Source organism: Talpa europaea, assembly GCF_964194135.1.
Source record: "Talpa europaea genome assembly, chromosome: 8".
Taxonomy (NCBI): domain Eukaryota; kingdom Metazoa; phylum Chordata; class Mammalia; order Eulipotyphla; family Talpidae; genus Talpa; species Talpa europaea.
In genome coordinates, this window is record NC_140075.1 from 24,380,913 (window position 1) to 24,400,876 (window position 19,964).

The 19,964-nt window shown below is 46.0% G+C and overlaps 1 protein-coding gene and 1 pseudogene across 2 annotated transcripts in view; one reads left to right on the forward strand and one right to left on the reverse strand.

Moving 5' to 3' along the window:
• The window catches only part of PML (PML nuclear body scaffold), a gene marked incomplete at both ends in the record, with an annotated part of 53,590 nt that extends 34,915 nt beyond the window's left edge, over positions 1–18,675 (reverse strand). The window contains 2 exons of the mRNA XM_084240125.1: positions 16,180–16,646; positions 18,547–18,675. Of these exons, the coding sequence (XP_084096251.1) occupies positions 16,180–16,646; positions 18,547–18,675 (596 nt within the window). The remainder of the gene's footprint in view (positions 1–16,179; positions 16,647–18,546) is intronic.
• Positions 12,405–12,708, forward strand: LOC311175487 (ATP synthase subunit epsilon, mitochondrial-like; annotated as a pseudogene). The gene has a single exon. The product of its transcript is annotated as an ATP synthase subunit epsilon, mitochondrial-like (transcript).
• Positions 18,676–19,964: the final 1,289 nt, after the last annotated feature.

Consider the following 19,964-nt stretch of genomic DNA (forward strand, 5'->3'; position numbering starts at 1 on the left):
CATGAGTCCAATCCCCAGCCAGGGAGCTACCCACATAGCACAGCCGACCTCTCCTGTCTCGCCGCTGCTCCCCTCAGCAGTGTATTTCAGTAGATCTGCCTGTTCTGCTCCCCACTCTGTCTCTGGTGAATCCTCTCACCCTCTGCACCTCTGGCCTGCACCCCAGTCCTCCTACATAAAAATAAATAAAATCTTAGATAAAAAAAAAAAAAAACAAAATTCGTTTTCACCAACAGCAACCCATTCGGAATCCCTCCCACACAGAAGCTGTATGTACTATTATCTCTCCCTGAACAATTCTTTTCAGGCTTGCTTGCTGCTGGCAGATAAGTTAGCCTGTTTTTTTAACCTTTGCAACTTTGCATTGGAGAGCTGGCCTGTGTCTTCGAATAAACTTCCTTTGGCTTACTTTCATACTGCTCTTTGTGTGTGGTGTTTCAATTCTTTGTTACACTGGCTGCAGCTCCCGGTTCATCGTCATATCACATCATGTCTCATATTTGGGGCACATCTACAACCACCTTCCGGTCAATGCAACACTGGGATAGAGACCTGTGACACCGTGACTTATAAGAAATAGATATTTGATCATTCAGATTGAGACAGCCTAGGTAAAAGAAATTGCAAGCCCAGTAGGATGAGTTGTCCCAAGTCCTCTTTGAGCAAGCAGACAGCTCCAAACATTTATGCTCACCTCTGTGATGATAAGATGCCGTGCTAGACACAAAGTGTTAGATCCTGATTAATGATCATCTTACAATTTCCTGGAGGGAGAAAACCGAAGGCCCCCAGCACAACTGGAATGTAACCTGTCTGTACTTGCCTGAGCAAGGCAACCCAGAACAAGCTACGGTGCTGTTCTCCTTCACCCTGTGGAAGATTTAATCTTGTGGACCTAACCTATAAATATCGCCTCCTAACTCCCTTCAGGAGCCAGACTAAATTCTCCTTTCTGGCACTGGTTCCCTCATACATGAGTCTCTAATAAACCCTTGCCTGGTTCCACTACAGCAGGTGTTTCTGGTGAATTCTTTCCCTAGAGGGCAAAAGACCCACTCTTTTAGGTCAGGACCTGTAACAAGATGACCAAAATATATTTCTCATGTATCTTTGGTCTTCATCCATAGTTCCTAGCTCATAGCTCTCAAAAGCCTCGAAATTTCCCAAGTGTTTAGAGTGATAAAGTTGTCTCTTATTATGTTAATGAGGTGACTTTTGGGGAGGCTGAAGGATGGGGGCTGGTTGCTAGGAGAACCAACCATGTGATTCAAGAGTTGGAACTTCCAGTCCTAACCCCTAACCTCTGGGGAGAGATAAGAGGCTGAAGATTGAGCCCAGTGATTTGATGAATCATGCCTAAGTAAAGAAGCCCTCATAGAAACCCAAAAGTGGGGCTTTGGAGACTGGGCGAGTGTCATTGTGGAGATTTGAAGAGAACTGCATGCCTAGAGCAGGCAAGGAAGCTCTGTGTCCTTTCTCTGTACCTTGCTCAATGCACTGGTTCCATTTGGCTTTCCTCAATCACAGCCTTTGTAATAAATTGGTGATCCAGTGAGTAAATGGGTTTCCTGAGTTCTGTGAGTCATTCTAGCAAGTAAACTGAACCCCAGGAGGGGGTTCTGGGGAACTCCGATCTATAACTAGCTCATCAGTAGTACAGTAACAGCCTGGGCTTGTGGCTGGCACCTGAAGCACAGGATGGTCTAGGGAGACAGACACTTGACCTATGGAATCGGATGATCTCTGAGTAGATAATATTAGATTGGACCCTGCTGGTGTCTGAGAATTGCTCATTATTTGGGAAATTCTCCACACAATCAATCCCTTTGGAAACTGGTCTCAGGATCCTCCTCAGGTGCAGTCAGCAGTCAGGAACCCTACATGCCATTCAGGCCCTGCTTCAGACAAGCTCTCCTGCTTGGGTTAGCTCCCATTAATGTTCTGGTCTCTTAACTCATACAATCAGAACACCTCCTCCTCCTCAATAATCTTACAAGGAGGGGTGCAAGAATTAAATAACCCCACAGGAAAAAACATCTCAGACAGAAAGTGCTCTACTTAGTAAGACATTGAATAATCCAATCAGAACAGCCCATTCTCTGATCTTATCGGAAAACGGAACTTCCTGTCAGAAGGGGGCTTCCCAGGAACCAACTCATCAGAAAGTTTCATTCATTTGAGGTTGGCTTTAAAGCTGTCCCTGCAATTTGGTCTCTGGTCTACGGCTCCACACATCTTGCATCTTTGCTTTCACTTGTAGTGGTTGCTGTACATTTACATAAGACATGTTGAGATCACCATATTGTGATTTATAGGAAAAATATAAATTAGGTCATTCAGATGACCAAAATATATTTCTCACATACATGTGGTCTTCATCCGTAGCTCCTGCCTCACAGCTCCTCTTCAAATTTAAGTGTTGAGAGTTTTAAAGGTGTTTCTTGTTAAAAAATCAAAATCAACAAACAACTATGAACAAGAGACACTCTATGGGGGGTGGGGTGCGGGGAAAGGAGGGATTGGGGTCCAAATAAGGGGGTTGCAATTGTATGGGGAATATAAAAATAAAATGAAAAAAAATAAAAATGAAAAATGATGTAAAAAAATTAAAAAGAGATAAGTCCAAGAAAAAGAAAAAGAAAATAGTTTTTTAAAAAAGGTGTCTATTGTTATGTAAATGAAGGTAACTTTGGGGAAAAAATACCCGAGATGGAGGTTGACTGCCAGGGAAATCAACTAGCCTACAGGGTGGTTTTCTGGGAGAAGAAAGGGGCACAGGTGGAGTCTAATTATCAGGCCAGTGATTTAATCACGCGTGCATCATAAAAGTCCAGGAGGCTGGGGTTTGGGAGAGCTTTTGGGGTGATAAGCCTGTGAAGGGTTGGGTGCACCTGGAGAGAGCATGGAAGCACCTCACCTTTTCTCCACACAGCCCCATAGTCTCTTCCATCTGGCTGTTGCTTCGTATCCTTTGATGTCACTTTGCAATAAATTGGTGATCTAGTGAGTAAAAGGGTTTCCTGAGCCTGTGTGCTGTTCTAGTAAATTAGCTGAACATGAGGTGGGTTTCCTGGGAACCTCTGACTTACAGCCAGTCAGTTGGAGAAACATTATCTGGAACTTGGGGATGGCACCGGAAGTCTAAGGGTGAGGGGCTGTAAGGACCTCGGAGGGAAAGCTAGTTGGTCAGAAGCATGCGCTTGCCTGGGGTGTGAGACCAAGGTGTTACGTGTTCCCCAAAACTCAGGGACTGAGAACAGAGGGTGTGTTCATCATGGTGCAAAAAGAGTGTGAATGTGGTGTTGGGTTCCTGGACCTAATTTCCGGGACTGGGGGGCCGGCCTGGAATCCTTCAGAAGTTATTAGTAAATCACATCTTGCTGGGGATTGATGGCCTTAGCAGGACTGACTGCGCCCTGAGGGGAGCACCACGAGGGAAGAAGGAAGGTTACTGCCTGGACTTAGGGCACAAATGACCCATTTCAAGCTTTTTATGAACTCACTCTGGGACTTGGTTTCAGAAACAAGATAGATTTAAAGATAGATTTGCTAGAATAATGTGTGGCTCAAAGGAATGCCACCTGTCCCTGGTGCCCTTCAATGTTCTGGAGAAAGAAGCAAGGAATTTAAAGTAACCCTAGACAAGATCTGGGTTAGGGTTAGTGTCTCTGTCTCGGCTTTCCTGAAGCCTCATCTCTGCCCTCTCTAGCTGCAAGAGTAGACTGGCAGCTCAGGGATGTGCATTTTAGCAGAACTTTTAATTATAAGATTTGAGGGCCTCCCCAGTGGCAACACGCTTGGGAGGGGGTTCAGTCCATGAGGGCAAGGGACTCCCTTGAAATCTGCACTCTTGGCATCTGGCTTTCCAGCCCCCTGTCCCGGCCGAAGTCAGCCCATCTTCTGAACACCCTCTCCCCTAGCCCTGCCTTGGCTGTGCAGGGTGCTCTCTCCCACCTATCGCCAATCATCCTAGATCTGGTCTGGGGGGACTCTTTTCCAGTTAATATTCTCATCATAGCCCTTAAACGCGATCAACAGAACTTTTGTTTTCTCTACTGTACTATAATTCAAGCTCCTGATGGCTACAAGCCTGAACGGGCCTGGGTTAATGCTCCCACCCCATGCACACAAGTTTCGGGATCTGACAGCCAGTCCACAGCTCTAGACCCACATCACTAATCTGCACACATGATGGGAAGGCTGGCAACCACCTTGCCCTCCATGACAGGCAGGCCTGGCAGGGCGAGACCCTGGCCTTTTCCTTCCCTCGCTCCCCCATCTCTGCATCCTTGCAGGCTGCACCCCCACTGGCACCATGGCTTCAGTCTCTTCCTGGGGCTTCCCTTCCCTGGCCCAGATTCTTTGCTTTAGTCTCTAGTGGGTGCAGTCACCCTACAGTGGGTGTGTACCCTATAGTGTGGTGGCAAATCCCCTCAGATTCTGTGTGGAATAGGGTGGAATACAATTAAGCAAGCAGCCAAAGAAACAACTACTTCGCTCCCTGCTCCCAATCACACCCACCTCACATCAAGGAGAGGATCCGCTCATGCCACTGACGCCTGAACACCCATGGGTGGGTTCCAACGCGGCCCCACCACAGGGCCCCAATCACACTGTGTTCCACAGGAGAGTCGCAGGAAAACAACAGTGAACAGCGTGGAAAAGGAGCCATCTGAGAACATCCTTTCCTGGAAATTGTCTGCTCCCAGCTCACCCTACGAGCCCCTGCCCTTCAGCTCCTAAACACAACAGACTCACCAGTGCCTCTGCCCTTGCATACGCGGCCACTCCCTCTAATGCCCCTTCTCCTCCCTTCCTTGGCAGGGTAAGTGTGACACCTCGTGGAAGCCACCTTCCCATCAACTCTGTCCGGGCCGTTGTCCTTTTCTGACATCACTTGCTTTGGTGCCTGCTTTTCTTCTTCTTGCCCTTAAACAATGACTAATCACAGCAGATGCCAGCCCTGAGGCAGACGGGGAACACTGGCCAGGGCAAATGTGCGGAATAGGACACTGTAACAAGGCGAACTGCATCACTGTTCTAAAGCCAAGTGTGACTGGAATGACAGGGTGCGCAGGCTCCGCCAGTCTCCTCCACCAGGAGGCCTCCTCACAGAGGGTCTGGGCTGCAGCTGCTCAAACTTAGGCCCTAGCAGCCAGTGCAGCACCAGCCTCACAGCAAGAAGCAGGCTGAAGAAGGGATTCCACCGGCCATCAAATGCCAAGAGGTGACACACCCAGGTTGTGTTTTCTGGTGCTGCTCCCCAGGGTAAGTTTCAGTCAGTTCAAGGTCAAAGGAAGAAGTGGCTTTTTAAAAATGTGACCTGAAAAAAGGTGTGGGTTTTTCATGGCACTGAAGTTTTGTGCAAAAATAACGAGAATATCCAGTAACTACTGGTTTATAAGGAGAAATGTGAGTGTGTGTGTGATTTTTAAACAATGGGGGGCAGTTTTTTAAAGCAATTTGCCACCCTCCAGGGGCAGAAGTCCTACCCTCTTGCTTGCTTTATCTCGTGCTCGTGGACCTGGGGAGAAATCCAGCCCTGCCCCCCACACTAGAGGTGGGACTACTCAGAAGCTGTGGCAAGGTCAAGTTATAAACTGTGATTTACACAATTGCTGCCCACCCATGTTAGCTACTAACACTGAACTGTCTAGATGTCCACATTTGCATATTGGCAACACAAAACCACAGCACCTGGCAAAAAGTCAGCAGCTAAAATGGAGACCAAACTGATTCTTTGCCCACATTTAAAAAAAAAGGAAAATTTAAACTTCTAGAAATTCTACATTTGCTTCTCAGAGAGTTTTAAGAGCATGCTTCAGTGAGAAAACAAGAAGTGGCTATGAAGAAAAAGCATCCTGGGAACATTAATACCTTTTTTGGCAATTAAGAAAACACAATTGGGGCCTCCTTGGTGGCACAAGGGATTAAGCCGCAGCACTACGAAGCTACCTGCAGCCACTGCAGCATGAGTTCAATTCCTATCCAGGGAGGTGACCCACATGGCGCAGCAGACCTCTCCTGTCTCACCCACTGCTCCCCTCAGCAGTGTATTTCAGCACATCCAACTGTTTGCTCCCCACTCTGTCTCTGGTGAATCCTCTCATCCCCTGTACCTCTGGTCTGCGCCCCAGCACTTGTATGCATAAATAAATAAATCTTTTTTTTTTTAAAGGAAAGAAAATATAATTGGTAGGAAAAATAAATCTAAAACTTAACATAGATAATAAGTATAGAGAGTAGTCTCCTTTAGAAAAAAAAAAGAATTGGTAAATTAGAAAATCAACTCAAGAAAGTGTGGAAGAAAAATGGCAAAGTAACAGAATTAATGACAAAAATATAAAAGATGGGATTTGGAGTTCCAAGTTCTGCATAACAATAGTTATAACCAGAAAAAAATAAGAAAATGAAGGGAAATTAATACCTAAAAATGTAGGAGACAATTTCTCTGAGTTGAAGACTTATCAGGTCAACAATGGATATGAAGGATTATTGGAAAAAGAAAAAAGAATTATACCTAGCTATAGTTTGATCTATCGCTTCCAATAAAGAAAAAAATCCCTGGAGGTGCATGGGTTAAGTCTCAGCACTATTAAGCTATCATCAGCCACTGTGGCATAAGTCTTGAGTTCAATCCCTGGATAGGGAGGTGACCCACATGGCAAAGCAGACCTCTCCTGTCTCACTCACTGCTCCCCTCAGCAGTGTATTTCAGTAGATCCACCTGTTCTGCTCCCTACTCTGTCTCTGGTGAATCCTCTCATCCCACCCTTCACACCTCTGTCCTACACCCCAGTTCTTATATGCATAAATAAATAATTTAAAAATCTTTAAAAAAAAAAAAAAGGAAAGGAAAAAGCCTATCAAAATTCTTAGCAAACAAAAACAGATTACCCACAGAGGAATTTCTGTAGTACAGGAGGTCCCCAAATTTATGAAGCACTCTTTCTGTATTCCCAAATTGTACACATAGCTCAACTTTGTGGCAGCAAAAAGACATGCAAGACATGCAAGATAAGACACTTCAGGTGTTAGAGAATAAATTCCTTCTGAAAAACAAAAATTACTTGAAGTAGTAGTAAAAAATTATTGTAACAAAATCAATTAAAATCTGTGTTGGTGGGCCTCCCTGGTGGCGCAGCGGTTGAGCGCTGGCTTGCGAAGCTGCCCGCGGCCTCTGCGGCGCTGGTTCGATCCCCGGCTGCTCCCCGGTCACCAGAGGAGGGTCCCACATGGCGCGCAGACCTCTCCTGCCGCCCGCTGCTCCCCTCAGCAGTGTACTTCGGTCCTTCTGCCTGCTCTGCTCCCCGCTCTGGCTCTGGTGAATTCTCTCGCCCTCCCGCGCTTCTGACTGTATCCAGTGCTTGTATAAATAAATAAACAAATAAATAAATAAATAAATCTTTAAAAATAATAATAATAAAATAAAATCTGTGTTGGGGCCTCCTTGGTGGCGCAAGGGGGTTAAGCTATCCACAGCCTCTGCAGCATGAGTTCGATGCCCCTGTCAGCCAGGGAGCTCCCCACATGGTGCAGCCGACCTCTCCTGACTTGCCCGCTGCTCCCCTCAGCAGTGCATTTCAGTCTGCCTGTTCTGTTCCCCATCTGTCTTGGGTGAGTCCTCTTGCCCTCTGCATCTCTGGCCTATACCCCTATTCTTGTATGCATAAGTGAATAAATCTTTTAAAAATAAAATAAAATCTAAAATGATATCTACAAGTAGGTTATAATATGATTATAAACACTTTATAGCTGTTAAAATCAACTTAGATTAGATTAGAAAAGGCATAAAAAGTTGATAATAATCAGGCACTAAAATTTCAAGTTATTCCAACTAAACTAGAAAGTGAAAGTATAACTGGATCCCCTCGGTGCCCAGAGGTAAGGCAGCTCTGTTGGGGCTGAAGAATGCTGGCCTCAGCTGGCCGCCTGTAGTATCCCACCCCGCGCTGCCCAGCCCCAGTGAAGTCAGCTCTAGTCATGGTTTCCCTGAGCCCACAGGCCTAGAAGCCTGCCCTGACCTGAGCGTAAGCCGGGGTGGGTTTTTCCCCCCTTTATCTGACTCTAGGATTCTAAATGGATGACCATGTTCAAGCTCACTTCATCAGTTAATTATTTGGACTGAAAAATGGAATTGAGCTAATTGGTACTAAAAAGTCCAATCAGATGCTAAAAATTGAAAACGGTCCAACTGGGCTTGTAGGGTATGGGACCTGGAAGGGATATAAGGCAGAACAAGAGCCAGCTTGATTCATTCTGCTCCTGACCTTTGAAAAGGAAGCATTTATTGGATCACCTTCAAAGAAGAATTCTGCTCCCAGCCTCTGAAGAGAGAAGCATCAGGCAGTCGACTTCCGTGGGATTCAGCGGACCTCTGCAGATCTCTGTAGACTTCTAGATGACCTCCAGACCTCCACAGACCTGTGCAGAGACTTGGACACTACACCTGCCTCTAGCCCCACCTCTGGCATTGACTGCAAGGAGCACCTAGGGCTTGGCCCAGTGTCTCAAGGAGCGTCAGCACCACCTCCTGGTGCTGTTAAGTCCATTACTGTCTGGTCTGGCATCCATCTCTGCCTTCAGATTGCTGCTGTGGGCTGCTTCAGTGTCACCTTATCTCCCGTAAGCAGCCTTTGTTTGAGACTTCTGGACGCTGCGGACACTATCTGGGGTGAGACAGTCAGCCACTATGGCCTTAAAAACTCTTTGCTTTTCTCTAATTTCCTGTTTATTAAATAAACCCTGTTGTTGTTGGACCCTGAGCCTGAGTGGTCTTGCAGCAGTGTGCACAGGTGTGAACCCATTGATAGTGACCTGTCCCTGCACCTGTCTCTTGGGCACTGTGTTTTGACCCCTGACTCTTCTGTAGGACTGTTTGAGCTCTCTTGTGCAGTTTCAGAAAGGAAAGAGAGAAGAGAGGGAAAAGAATAGGAAAGGTTTTATCTTATCTGTGTTGGGAAGCAGAAAAGTCACCCCTCCCCAAATATATCACTTTGGCATAAGGATTGTTTTGAGTTAATGGCAATTAGAACTCAGCAGACTTAAAAGGCTTTTCTTTACCTCGCCCTTAACTAACTAATTTAGAGAACTATTCCAGAGAACCATCACCAGTGTTAACTATAAAGAATACGAGCTAATGGGATCCAGTGTGGTTGACAGGAAGAAACTAGCAAGGCCTGATTGCTCCAAAGCTTCTCTGTCCCTTTGTTTCAGCTGGGGTGGCAAACAGTTTACCAGTCATTGACTTGTCTTATTTTCCTGTAAATTGTCTTCTTCCCCTTTGAAGTCTCAGACCCTATCACCTTTTCCCGAGTTTAGGATGGCTTATAAATCCTGATTGCCAGACTGTTAGGGAGCCCCTTATCTTTATGGGGTGCCCTTAAGTGATAAATTTGTTTTTTCTTCTCTCAATCTGTCTCGTGTCATTTTAATTATTAGACCAGCCAAAGAACCTAGAAGGCTAGGAGGAAAATCCTCCTTTTCTACATCTGGAGGAATAGTTAGAATCAACTCTTGATGATACCTACACTCTTGATACCTACACACACATGTCCTAATATGTTAGTTAAACATTTAAACATAACATTTAAACATATTTGTATAAGTGTATACATAGAAGGTACTTGAATAACAACAATTTTGTTCACCATCATTTCATTTTAACATTGATGAGGAAAAATAAATCAATTCCTAGCCAAGACCAGCATCTGTGTGCAATTTCCAGCCATGTTCGCCTCATGTCTACATGGGTTTTCTCCTGTGACTCTGGTTTCCTCCCACATGCCGGAGACGTGCCCTTGAGGCTCACTGGAGCATCTAGATCATCCCAGTTGGAGCAAGTGTGGGAGAGTGTGTGATATGCCTTGTGATGGAAGGACATCCTGTCCATCCCTGGATCCCAACTTGTGTCCTGAGCTGCCCGGAGAGGCTCCAGTCACCTGACAACCTGCACTGGAATAAGCAGGCTGGGAAATAAGTGAATGAAGATAGTGACTGTTTAATATTAGAAGTGTTTGGGATCTTTATTTAGAAGCTTAGGGGCCTCCCTTGTGACACAGGGGTTGGAGACAGCACTGTGAAGCTCTCACCAGCCACTACAACCTGAGTTCGATCCCCCGCCGGCCAGGGAGCTACCCACATGGCACAGCAGACCTCTCCTGTCTCACCCACTGCTCCCCTCAGCAGTGTATTTCAATAGATTCGCCTGTTCTGCTCCCCACTCTGTCTCTGGTGAGTCCTCTCACCGCCTCTGCACCTCTGGCCTGCACCCCAGTTCTTGTCTGTATAAATAAATAAACCTTAAAAAAAAAAACCTAAAAAGCTTAAAAAAAAAAAAAGGCTTAGTAATGTTTTTATGACCAGAAATATGCCAAACTCTTGTTTGGATCAATTCACCTATGATAAAAATGGTTTTGTTATACATGGATTTAACTTAAAGTTGTAATATCCAAGAACCTGTTGACAATGTTAAGTGATGATGTACTATGTGTGTGCACTCTATAAAGAAAACACATTTTTTAAAAAAAAGTCCTAAGAATATGCTAGTCAAGGGGTTGTGCTAGACCACAAAGAACATCTCAATGTAGTCTCAGGTAGAATCCTAACATATTAGCTGACTGTATTGTAGAAATTAACATCAAATATGGAAACCCGTTATCACAAGTCATGACATTAAAAAAAAAATAACAAAAACATGTTGACCCCAAACAAAAAAGCAACTAGTCCACCAACAACATGAATTTATTCTGAAACAACAACTAGAAAGCAATCTGGGATGTGCAGTCTCCTGGTGAGACACATGTGCACTCTCCCATTCCAGGGCTGGCACCCACTAGAGAGCTTTTGGAGGCTGCTGGGTGAAGATGCCTTTTACCTTCCATTAGTGTGCGGAAGCAACAGCGCTTCCCTCAGAGACACAAGGCAGATTGGGTCCTCCTGTCCGCTGACTGCACGAGCATAGTGGGCACTCTCTTCTAGACTCCCAAGCTCATATAAGTAGAGTTTCTATGTATTAATTTTTACATCTGAAGCTCTTCCATCAAAGGGAAAATTTTTAAGAAGAGGAAATGGTAAGTTATAACTATTTGAAAAAGAATTGAGAACACTACTTATCAAAGTCATGGGATGCTGCCAAAGTCACACATAGAGAGGATTCATATTAAATAAGCATCCTAAAAAGGTGGATTGAATGTTCTGTTCAAGGAGTTAGATGATGATGGGGGGCCTCCCTGGTGGCCTAGTGATTAAGTCTCATTGCTATCACCATTAAGGCCTGGGTTCCATCCCTGGCCAGGGAGCTAACCCACAAATGGCGCAGCAGACCTCTCCTGTCTCACCCGCTGCTCCCCTCAGCAGTGTATTTCTGTAAACCTGCCTGTTCTGCTCCCCATCAGTCTCTGCTGAATCCTCTCACTCCCCATACCTCTGGCCTATACCCCAGCTCTTCTATGTAAAAATTTTAAAAATAAATAAATTTTTAAAAAAAGAAGTTAGATGGGCCTCCGTGGTGGTACAAGAGGTTAAGTCTCAGCACTATGAAGCAATTCAAGCCACTGCAGCACCAGTTCCATCCTAGGCCGAAGAGGTGACCCACCTAGAGCAGCAGACCTCTCCTATCTCGCCCGCTGCTCCCCTCAGCAGTGTACTTTGGTCAATCTACCTGTTCTGCTCCCCAGTCTGTCTCTGGTGAATCCTCTCACCCCAATTCCTGCACCTCTGGCCTACACCCCAGCTTTGGTATGCATAAATAAATAAATCTTAAAAAAAATAAGTTAGATAATGAATAATGACAGAGTAGAAGACTGATAACATAAAAACAAAATGATTAATTAGAAAAAAGGAAAACATTAATATCAGTAATCAATATAAGGAAAGGTCAAAGGTAATACTTTCAAACAATTCACAAAAATAACCACAAATATACAACAATTAGAGATGAGAATGGGACTATAATTACAGGTATAGAGGAAAACTTTTAATTATAAAGTATAACTGGAAGATTTTCCTGGTGGTGCAAGGAGTTAAGCACAGCACTGTGAAGCTGTCCGCAGCTTCTGCAGCACGAGTTGAGTTCGATCCCCAGCCGGCCAGGGAGCTACCCACATGGTGCAGCAGACCTCTTCTGCTTCTCCCGCTGCTCCCCTCAGCAGTGTATTTCAGTAGATCTGCCAGTTCTGTTCCCTGTTCTGTCTCTGGTGAATCCTCTCTCACACACACCCCACACCTTTGGCCTGTACCCCAGCTCTTGTATGCATAAATAAATAAATCTTAAAAAAAAATAAAGTATAACTGGAAAATTTCCCAGAATATCTGGTTAAGATTAACTGATACCCTGACTGATACCCTGGGGAAAAAAATCTCCTCTTCAGGACTCGCCCCAATGCGCCGACTCCTGCGACAGCATGGTGGCCTACTGGCGATAGGCTGGGCTCAGCTACATCCGATACTCCCAGATCTGCGCAAAAGCAGTGAGAGATGCTCTGAAGTCAGAGTTCAAAGCCAGCGCCGAGAAGACTTCTGGCAGCAGTGTAAAAATTGTGAAAGTGAAAAAGGAGTAATGTACCCTGACTAAAGCTTGTGATGCTCCATTTTCGAGGTGAAGATGTGTGGGTGCACGTTATGGTGGATTGGAAATGATCTCAAGTCAAAAAAAAAAAAAAAATACCTGTCTTGCTGGTAGATTGACAATGTCAATAAATTGAATTCTGCTTCCCTCTTTAAAAAAAAAAAAATCTCCTCTTCAAAAAAATCACCAGTCTAATAGTTTTGTTATTTGGTTTGGTTTGGTTTTTTTTTAAAGATTTATTTATTTATGCATACACAAACTAGAATATAGGCCAGAGGTGTGGGGGGGGGTGGTGAGAGGATTCACCATAGACAGAGCGGGGAGCAGAACAGGAGGACTGACTTAAATACACTGCTGAAGGAAGCAGCAGGAGAGACATAGGATGTCTGCTGCGCCATGTGGGTAGCTCCTGGAGGGCAGGGATCGAACTTGAATTCGTGCTGCAGAGGCTGTGCATAGCTTCATAGTGCTGTGCTTAACCCCTTGAGCCACTAGGGAAGGCCCAGTCTGATAGTTTTTAAAGAAACTTCTACAAGGGGCCTCTCTGATGGAACGGGGGTTAAAGTCTTAGTACTACCAAGCTATTGTCAGCCACCGTGTCATGAGTTCGATCCCCAGCCAGGGAGCTAACCCACATGGCGCCGCATACCTCTCCTGTTTCACCCACCTGAGTTCTTAATCTAAGCCCAGCATTATGCTAAGCAATTTCTACATATTATCATGTTCAAAATAGGAAAACTTAAAATGTGTTGAGATTACTATAACTGGATAAGAAAACTTGGTAAAGAAATCACATATTCACAAAAACGTATCACATTTATAAATATATATACTCGCTTAATAACTATTATAGGGAATCTAGCTATGAATTAATATTATATCATATCTTCACCAAATGAGGGTTTTCCTTCTGGGAATTAAAAAAATGGCTTGCCAAAAGGAAACCTTAAGAGTCCAAAAGAACACACATTCTAATTAAAAATAAAATAACAACAACAAACCTCACAGTAAATCAGAATTGGGAGGCAACTTTCTTAATGTGATTTAAAAGTTACCTCAGCAATTCAATAATAAACATCACAGTAACCAATGAAACATAAGAAACTTTTTTATGAAAAAGAACAAGATAGGGTTGCCTTCTCTAACCACTACTAACACAGTTCTGTCCAAATAAAACTGCAGATGAAATATGTATAAATGCTGGAAAGAAGACATTTTTATTTTTTGCAGATGACACGACAGCTTATCTAGAAAAACCAAAAGAATTAACTAAAAGCTTATAAGAATAATAGATATCAATAAGATGGCTAGATATAAAGTTTGCAGAAATTAAGGGCATTAGTGAATGCTAATGATAACCAGTTAGTAGTTGTAATAGAAAAATATTCCATGTACTTATAGTATTAGTCCATGAACTTATAAAATTATTATGTCATAAGTTAACTATGATTTAAAAGTTCAAGACATACGTGAATAAAGCTATAAAACCTAAATGACATGACCAGAGGATAGTTCTCTCCAGATTTAACTCAATTTCAATGAAACTGTATGTTCTGAAACTATAAGTTTTTTGTTTTTTTGTTTGTTTGTTTGGTTTTTTTTTTTTTAGAGGCACGTATTTTATTTATTTATTTATTTGTTTATTTGTTTATACATGCACTGGGTACAGTCAGAAGCGCGGGAGGGTGAGAGAATTCACCAGAGCCAGAGCAGGGAGCAGAGCAGGCAGAAGGACCGAAGTACACTGCTGAGGGGAGCAGCGGGCGGCAGGAGAGGTCTGCGCGCCATGTGGGACCTCCTCCGGAGGCAGGGGAGCAGCTGGGGATCGAACCGGCACCGCAGAGGCTGCGGGGAGCTTCACAACCCAGCGCTCAACCGCTGCGCCACCGGGGAGGCCCTGAAACTATAAGTTTTAAGAGCAAAAATTGTTTTGAAGAAGAATGGAAATTTGCCCTATGATATATAAATTCCTTACAGTAGTAAAGATTAGCAGAGGAATAGTCAGATCACCAGGGCAACAGACATTCACAAATACACCCAAGACTACATGGGTATTTAGTGCTTGAGAAAAAGGGCATTTCAGATCAAGGCAAGAGGGACTATTCAATAAAAGTTAAGACAACTGGCTTTCCATTTGGAGGAAAAAAAGCAATGACAGGATTCCAACCTTATACCATGCACAAAAATAAATTCCATATGAATTAAAGATTTAATTACAAAAACAAAGCAAAGAAATTGTGAAAACAGACCATAAGAAATGTTTAACATTGGCAAAGGAAAACTCTTTCCTGGGATGATCAAAGCCAGACACCATAAAAAAAGAAACTGAGATATTTCACTACCTTAAACTAAAACTAAAAACAAAATGCCCCATATTAAATCCAATGAAAATATTTACACTAGAACAGACTTAAACAAATGAGGGAGTGAAAACAGGCAAAGGACTTAAATATGCAATTAATAAATAGAGAAATGCAATGCTCAATAAACACTTCAAAGTCATTGAACTTCAACCTAAACATTAAGCAAAGAAATCTAAATTCAACGACAACATTCATAGTCAAGGAATCTGAGGGAAGCACATTCAGTGAGTGCAAGGGGGATATCCAAACAGGAGACTGTCACTCTTACCTCAGCAGGAACAAAGCTGTGTGTCCCCAAGCATTAAAGAATACCTTCACTTGGCAGGCAGATCCTCCAGAACCAGCTGAGACTACCAATGGGGGGGTGGGAAGGAGAGAGTGGCTAGCAGGGAAGGGAGGAGAGAGGTGGGGTGGGGTTATGGGGGAGGGGGAGAGGGTGTCAAAAATTCACATAGGTGTGCTACCTGCTTGACTAAAAGGGCGGTCTTCTAAGATCATATATTCCTATTTGTCTATTCAGTCACCAAAAAAATCTGGCAACATGTAAAACTGGTTACAAGGGTTCTCTGGATGTGGGGAGGGAGAAATGGTGGATCTGGGTGAATGGGGCAGGGTGGTAAGGATGGGGACCCAGGGAAAAGAGACTTTACTTTCCCCTTGTATAAATTTTGTGTGTAATTTTTTAACCATACAAATGTATCATCTACCAAAAATCTGAATTGAAACCTTGTACTCTCTAATAATTACAACTGGATCTGATTTTCTTTTCCCATACACACCCCCAGACAGCACAGTATTATCTGGGATTTTGACTTTTTTCAAAAGGCAGAAACTTCCTACACCTCTTCTAGAATTCAAACTTCCGTGGCATTGCTAAAGGAAAATTCCCTTGCGACTTTCTAAAGGGCAGTTTGGGAACATGGATCAACATGTGAAATTTTCATAACCCTTCAACCCAACAAAGACATTTCTAAAAGTTTATCCTAAAGAAACTGCTGGATAAGGGCGCAAAGATGATCCTTGTGGCAGAATGCATCACGGGGGGGAACTAGAAGCTGGCCTTGCACTTGCGTGGGATTGCATAAGCTATGGGCATGGCTACAGAAGCCTCTTGTCTATGGACCACATTTCCAGGTGCAAGACTCCCCTGGTCCCCTTCTCAGAACTGTGCCTCTGCTGCTTCCCCAACCCTCCACCTGGCTCTTGGATGTAACACCCCGTGTTACCCAGGATGGGTCACCCACTCACCTAGTCAGAATAGGGGGGCGGTGGTTGCTGTTGAAGCAGAAGATATTGCTGGTCTTGCGCAAGTCATCCAGGAACTCACGCACCGACTGGCTGCGGAGTTCTGCCAGGGGCCGGATCTCATGCTTTGCGTACCACTGGTGGTACGCAGAACACTTGGTACATATAAACTGCTCGCACTCAAAGCACCAGAAGTCAGCCGCCTCTTTGCAGCGGGTGCAAAAGGCCTCCTCGCCCACGACCTGGCGGTACATGGACAGGTACCGCTGCAGACTCTCGAAGAAGACGTTATCCAAGGCCCTTGTGTTGGCACCTGGCGGTCTCGGGGCTTGGCAGATGGGGCACTGCACACTCTGCTCCTCCAGGCACCCTGAGCACAGCGTGTGCAGACAAGGCAGCAGCTTGGGGCACTTGGCTTCTGTCTGGCAGCCCTGGCAGTTCAGGAACTGGAACTCATCCTCGGAGGCTGGCTGGGGAAACCAGAAAGGGAGTTGAGGTCCGAAGGCCCAGGTGCCCCCCGCCAGACCAGACACTGGTCACCATGTCTGCAGGTGGCCATGGGCTTCATACTCCGTTCCAGTCAATCACAGTAATTGCAAACCCCAGGCTTATCAGTATCCCAACCCCTCATTTACTCAGGCCTTTCTGCTTTCTCCACAATTTAATAAATATCTCCTTCTCCTCAGACACAGTACCAGACCCTGAATACAGGAGACTTCCCTGGCTTCAAAGAATTCCATTTAGAAAAGATATATATTAAGTACCAAGCTCCTATAAAATATTTAATATAGTTTGGTGCTTTCTCAAAAAGTGAAACTACCATATCATCCAGCAATTCCACTCCTAGATATATAGCCCCAAAGCAAGGACCCACAAGGATATTTGTACACCCATGTTGACAGCAGCATTTTTCTCAACTGCCAAAGATGGACACAAGCCAACTGTCTTTAACAGATGAATGGATAAACAATATGGAGCATAAACATAGGATGGAATAGCCTTTAAAAAGAAGGAAACTCTGACACAGCCTACAACATGGCTGAACCTTGAAGACATCAGGCTACGTGAGAGGAGCCAGGCATAAAAGAACAAATACTGTATATTCCCACTTTTTAAAATTTATTTATTTTTACTTATTTTATATATTTTTACATCATTTTTCATTTATAGTCCCCCTGAAATTCCCACCCCCCCATGCACCCCTCAACATGCACCCATGGCCCCTTGTGCTCTCCCCACCCGTGTTTTCATCCTACTCACTCTCCCCCCTGTAGTGTGTCTCTGATTTATAGTTGCCTGTTGATTTTGATTTTTACTCTACCATAATTAGTTTTTTTCCTGATCCCTTATTTGGATCCTTATCCCCACTTCCGGAGAACATCTAGGCAAATTCACAGAAATAGAAAGTAAAAGTTACCAGGGGCTGGGAGCAGGGAATGTTTTATTGCTTAAAGGGTACAGAGTTTCTGTTTGCCATGCTGAAAAAGATCTGACTATGGATGTGTTGTGGTTTCACAACATTGTGAATTTACACACCACCACTCAGAAATGGTTAACTTGGTAGATTTTATGCTATGTATATTTTACAGCAGAAAAGTAATTAATGCAATACCTGATGCCTGAGACGCGTTCATAAATGTTAACTAGTACTGTTCAGAATATTATTCCTAGTGATAATAATGCAAATAATAAAAGTTACTGCCGCCCGGTGCTATTTCTTTTTTCACGAGGGCGAGAGTAAAAGGGGCTGGAAGAACACAGGGCCCTGATCTGAGTCGTTCCCTTGAGGGCGGGTGCTGGGGTGCCTGTCCGGGAGACTAAGGCAAGCTCCCACCCTGAGAGCCCCTGAGGTCGGGGGCTGGGGGTAGTGAAATGGCTGGGAGGCTTCCTCCAGGAGAAAGCACAGAAGTTGTGACGCTGTAGCCAAGACACCCCTCGCCGGCCAGCTCCCCACTTCTGGCCTTGGAACTTGGGTTCTGTTTTTCCGGTACCTGAGACAAGCCCCTAGCTTCAGGGCGCACAAGCGGGGTCCTCCCTCCGTTCTCCCTAATCGGGGATCCTTCCCCAGGGGCTCTGAGGCCAGTCCACGCGGGTGGGCGGGAGAATCCGGTCTTGGGTGCCACCGCCCCTCCGCGGATTTTGTGCACCCCCTGTACGGAGAAGTGCCGTCTAGACAGGCTCCCCCAGCGCCCCTGGCTTACTCCCCCCTACTCCTACCCCAATCAGGAGTGTCAGGACCCCCAAGTCCACTCTTTCCCCTTCATGTCACTCTTTGGGGTCCCTGGGCAGACGCCCCAGCCCCTTCCTCCTCTCCCCCACCACAGCAAAAACAACAAAAAAGCTCCAGCCCGTCACCCCAGCCCCGAGTACCTCCGGGGGGCCGTGGCCGGGGCCGGCGCGCTGGTCTTCGGAGAGGGGCTCCGGGGCGGGCGCGGGGGGCGCGCGGGGCGCGGGGGGGCCGCGCTGGGGCGCGGGCGAGCGGGCGGGCGCGGGCTCCATCTGCCTGGACCCGGCGGTTTCGATTCTCAGCTCTGCGTCCAGAGGCGCGAGCAGAAGCCGCAGCTCAGCGAGTGTCGCATGGCCCCGCGCTGCCCACGGAGGCCGCCCGCAGGGGCGGCGCCTGCGCGGGCCCCGCCCGGAGGAAGCGAGGCGGGCTGGGGGAGCCGGGGCGTGTCGGGGGGCCCGAGCCGGGGGCCTGTCGCTGGGGGCCAGCTAGGGAGGGGCGGGGCGGCTCTGGGGCGGGGAGGCCCTCGGTGGGTCTTGGAGACGCTCTCCCAGAAAGGGGAGCGGGGACATGGGGTGAGGTGCGCAGCTGGCCTTGGGGCACAGCCTGCGTGCACCGGGGAGGCCTGCCCTGGCCCTGAGTTAGCTCAGTCAGGTTTGCCCCCAGGGGCTGGGGGGCGCGGTGGGGGGAGGCGAGCCTGGAGGTTGACGTTCATGGGTGTAGGGGAACTGAGATTTTCATGCTGTGTTGGGCTGACCGGGAAGGACAGGCTCCAGGGGGACATGAAGGAAGGGGTGAGGGGGTGGGGACTCACGGGGTTCAGGGTTTGTCTCTAAGACTGAGGAGGGCACGTGTAAAGGCGTGGGGGTTTGAACGGGAATCTGTTGAGGAACTGGTTTCGGTTTTTTTCAGGTTTAAGAGAGGACGCATGAGCAATGTTTGCCAAGGCCTGAGTTGGGGAGAAATCCTAACTGAGATGCCAAGGAGGCTAGGAGGAGTGAAGCTAGGGATGGAGGCATCACAAGGCCAGAACTGGAGGTGGGCGTAGAAATGATTGAACATGGTTGCTAAACCAGCTACAGCAATGAAAACCCCGCAGGCAGGGACCAGAGATGGGGATGTGAAGACTGGGGCCCTTGGAGAATCACTGGTTCTTACAAACTAACCCAATCACACCCTAAAGGTGACTGATTCACAACAGATAACAATTCCACAAGGGCCTCCCTGGTGGCGCAGGGGTTAAGATGCTACCTATGAAGCAATCCACAGCCACTGCAGCATGAGTTCAATCCCCAGCTGGCCACGGAGAAACCCACATGGCGCAGCAGACCTCTCCTGTCTCCCGTTGCTCCCCTCAGCAGTGTATTTCATCAGTCTGCCTGTTCTGCTCCCCACTGTCTCTGGTGAATCCTCTCACCCCCTGCATCTCTTGCCTGTACCCCAACTCTTGTATAAAAATAAATAAATCTTTAAAAAATAATACAAAAGAATGAACCCCTCCCCCCAAAGAAGAACAATTTCTGCACTGGCAAAAGACAGCTCTCCTGCCCACTTGTACAATGCT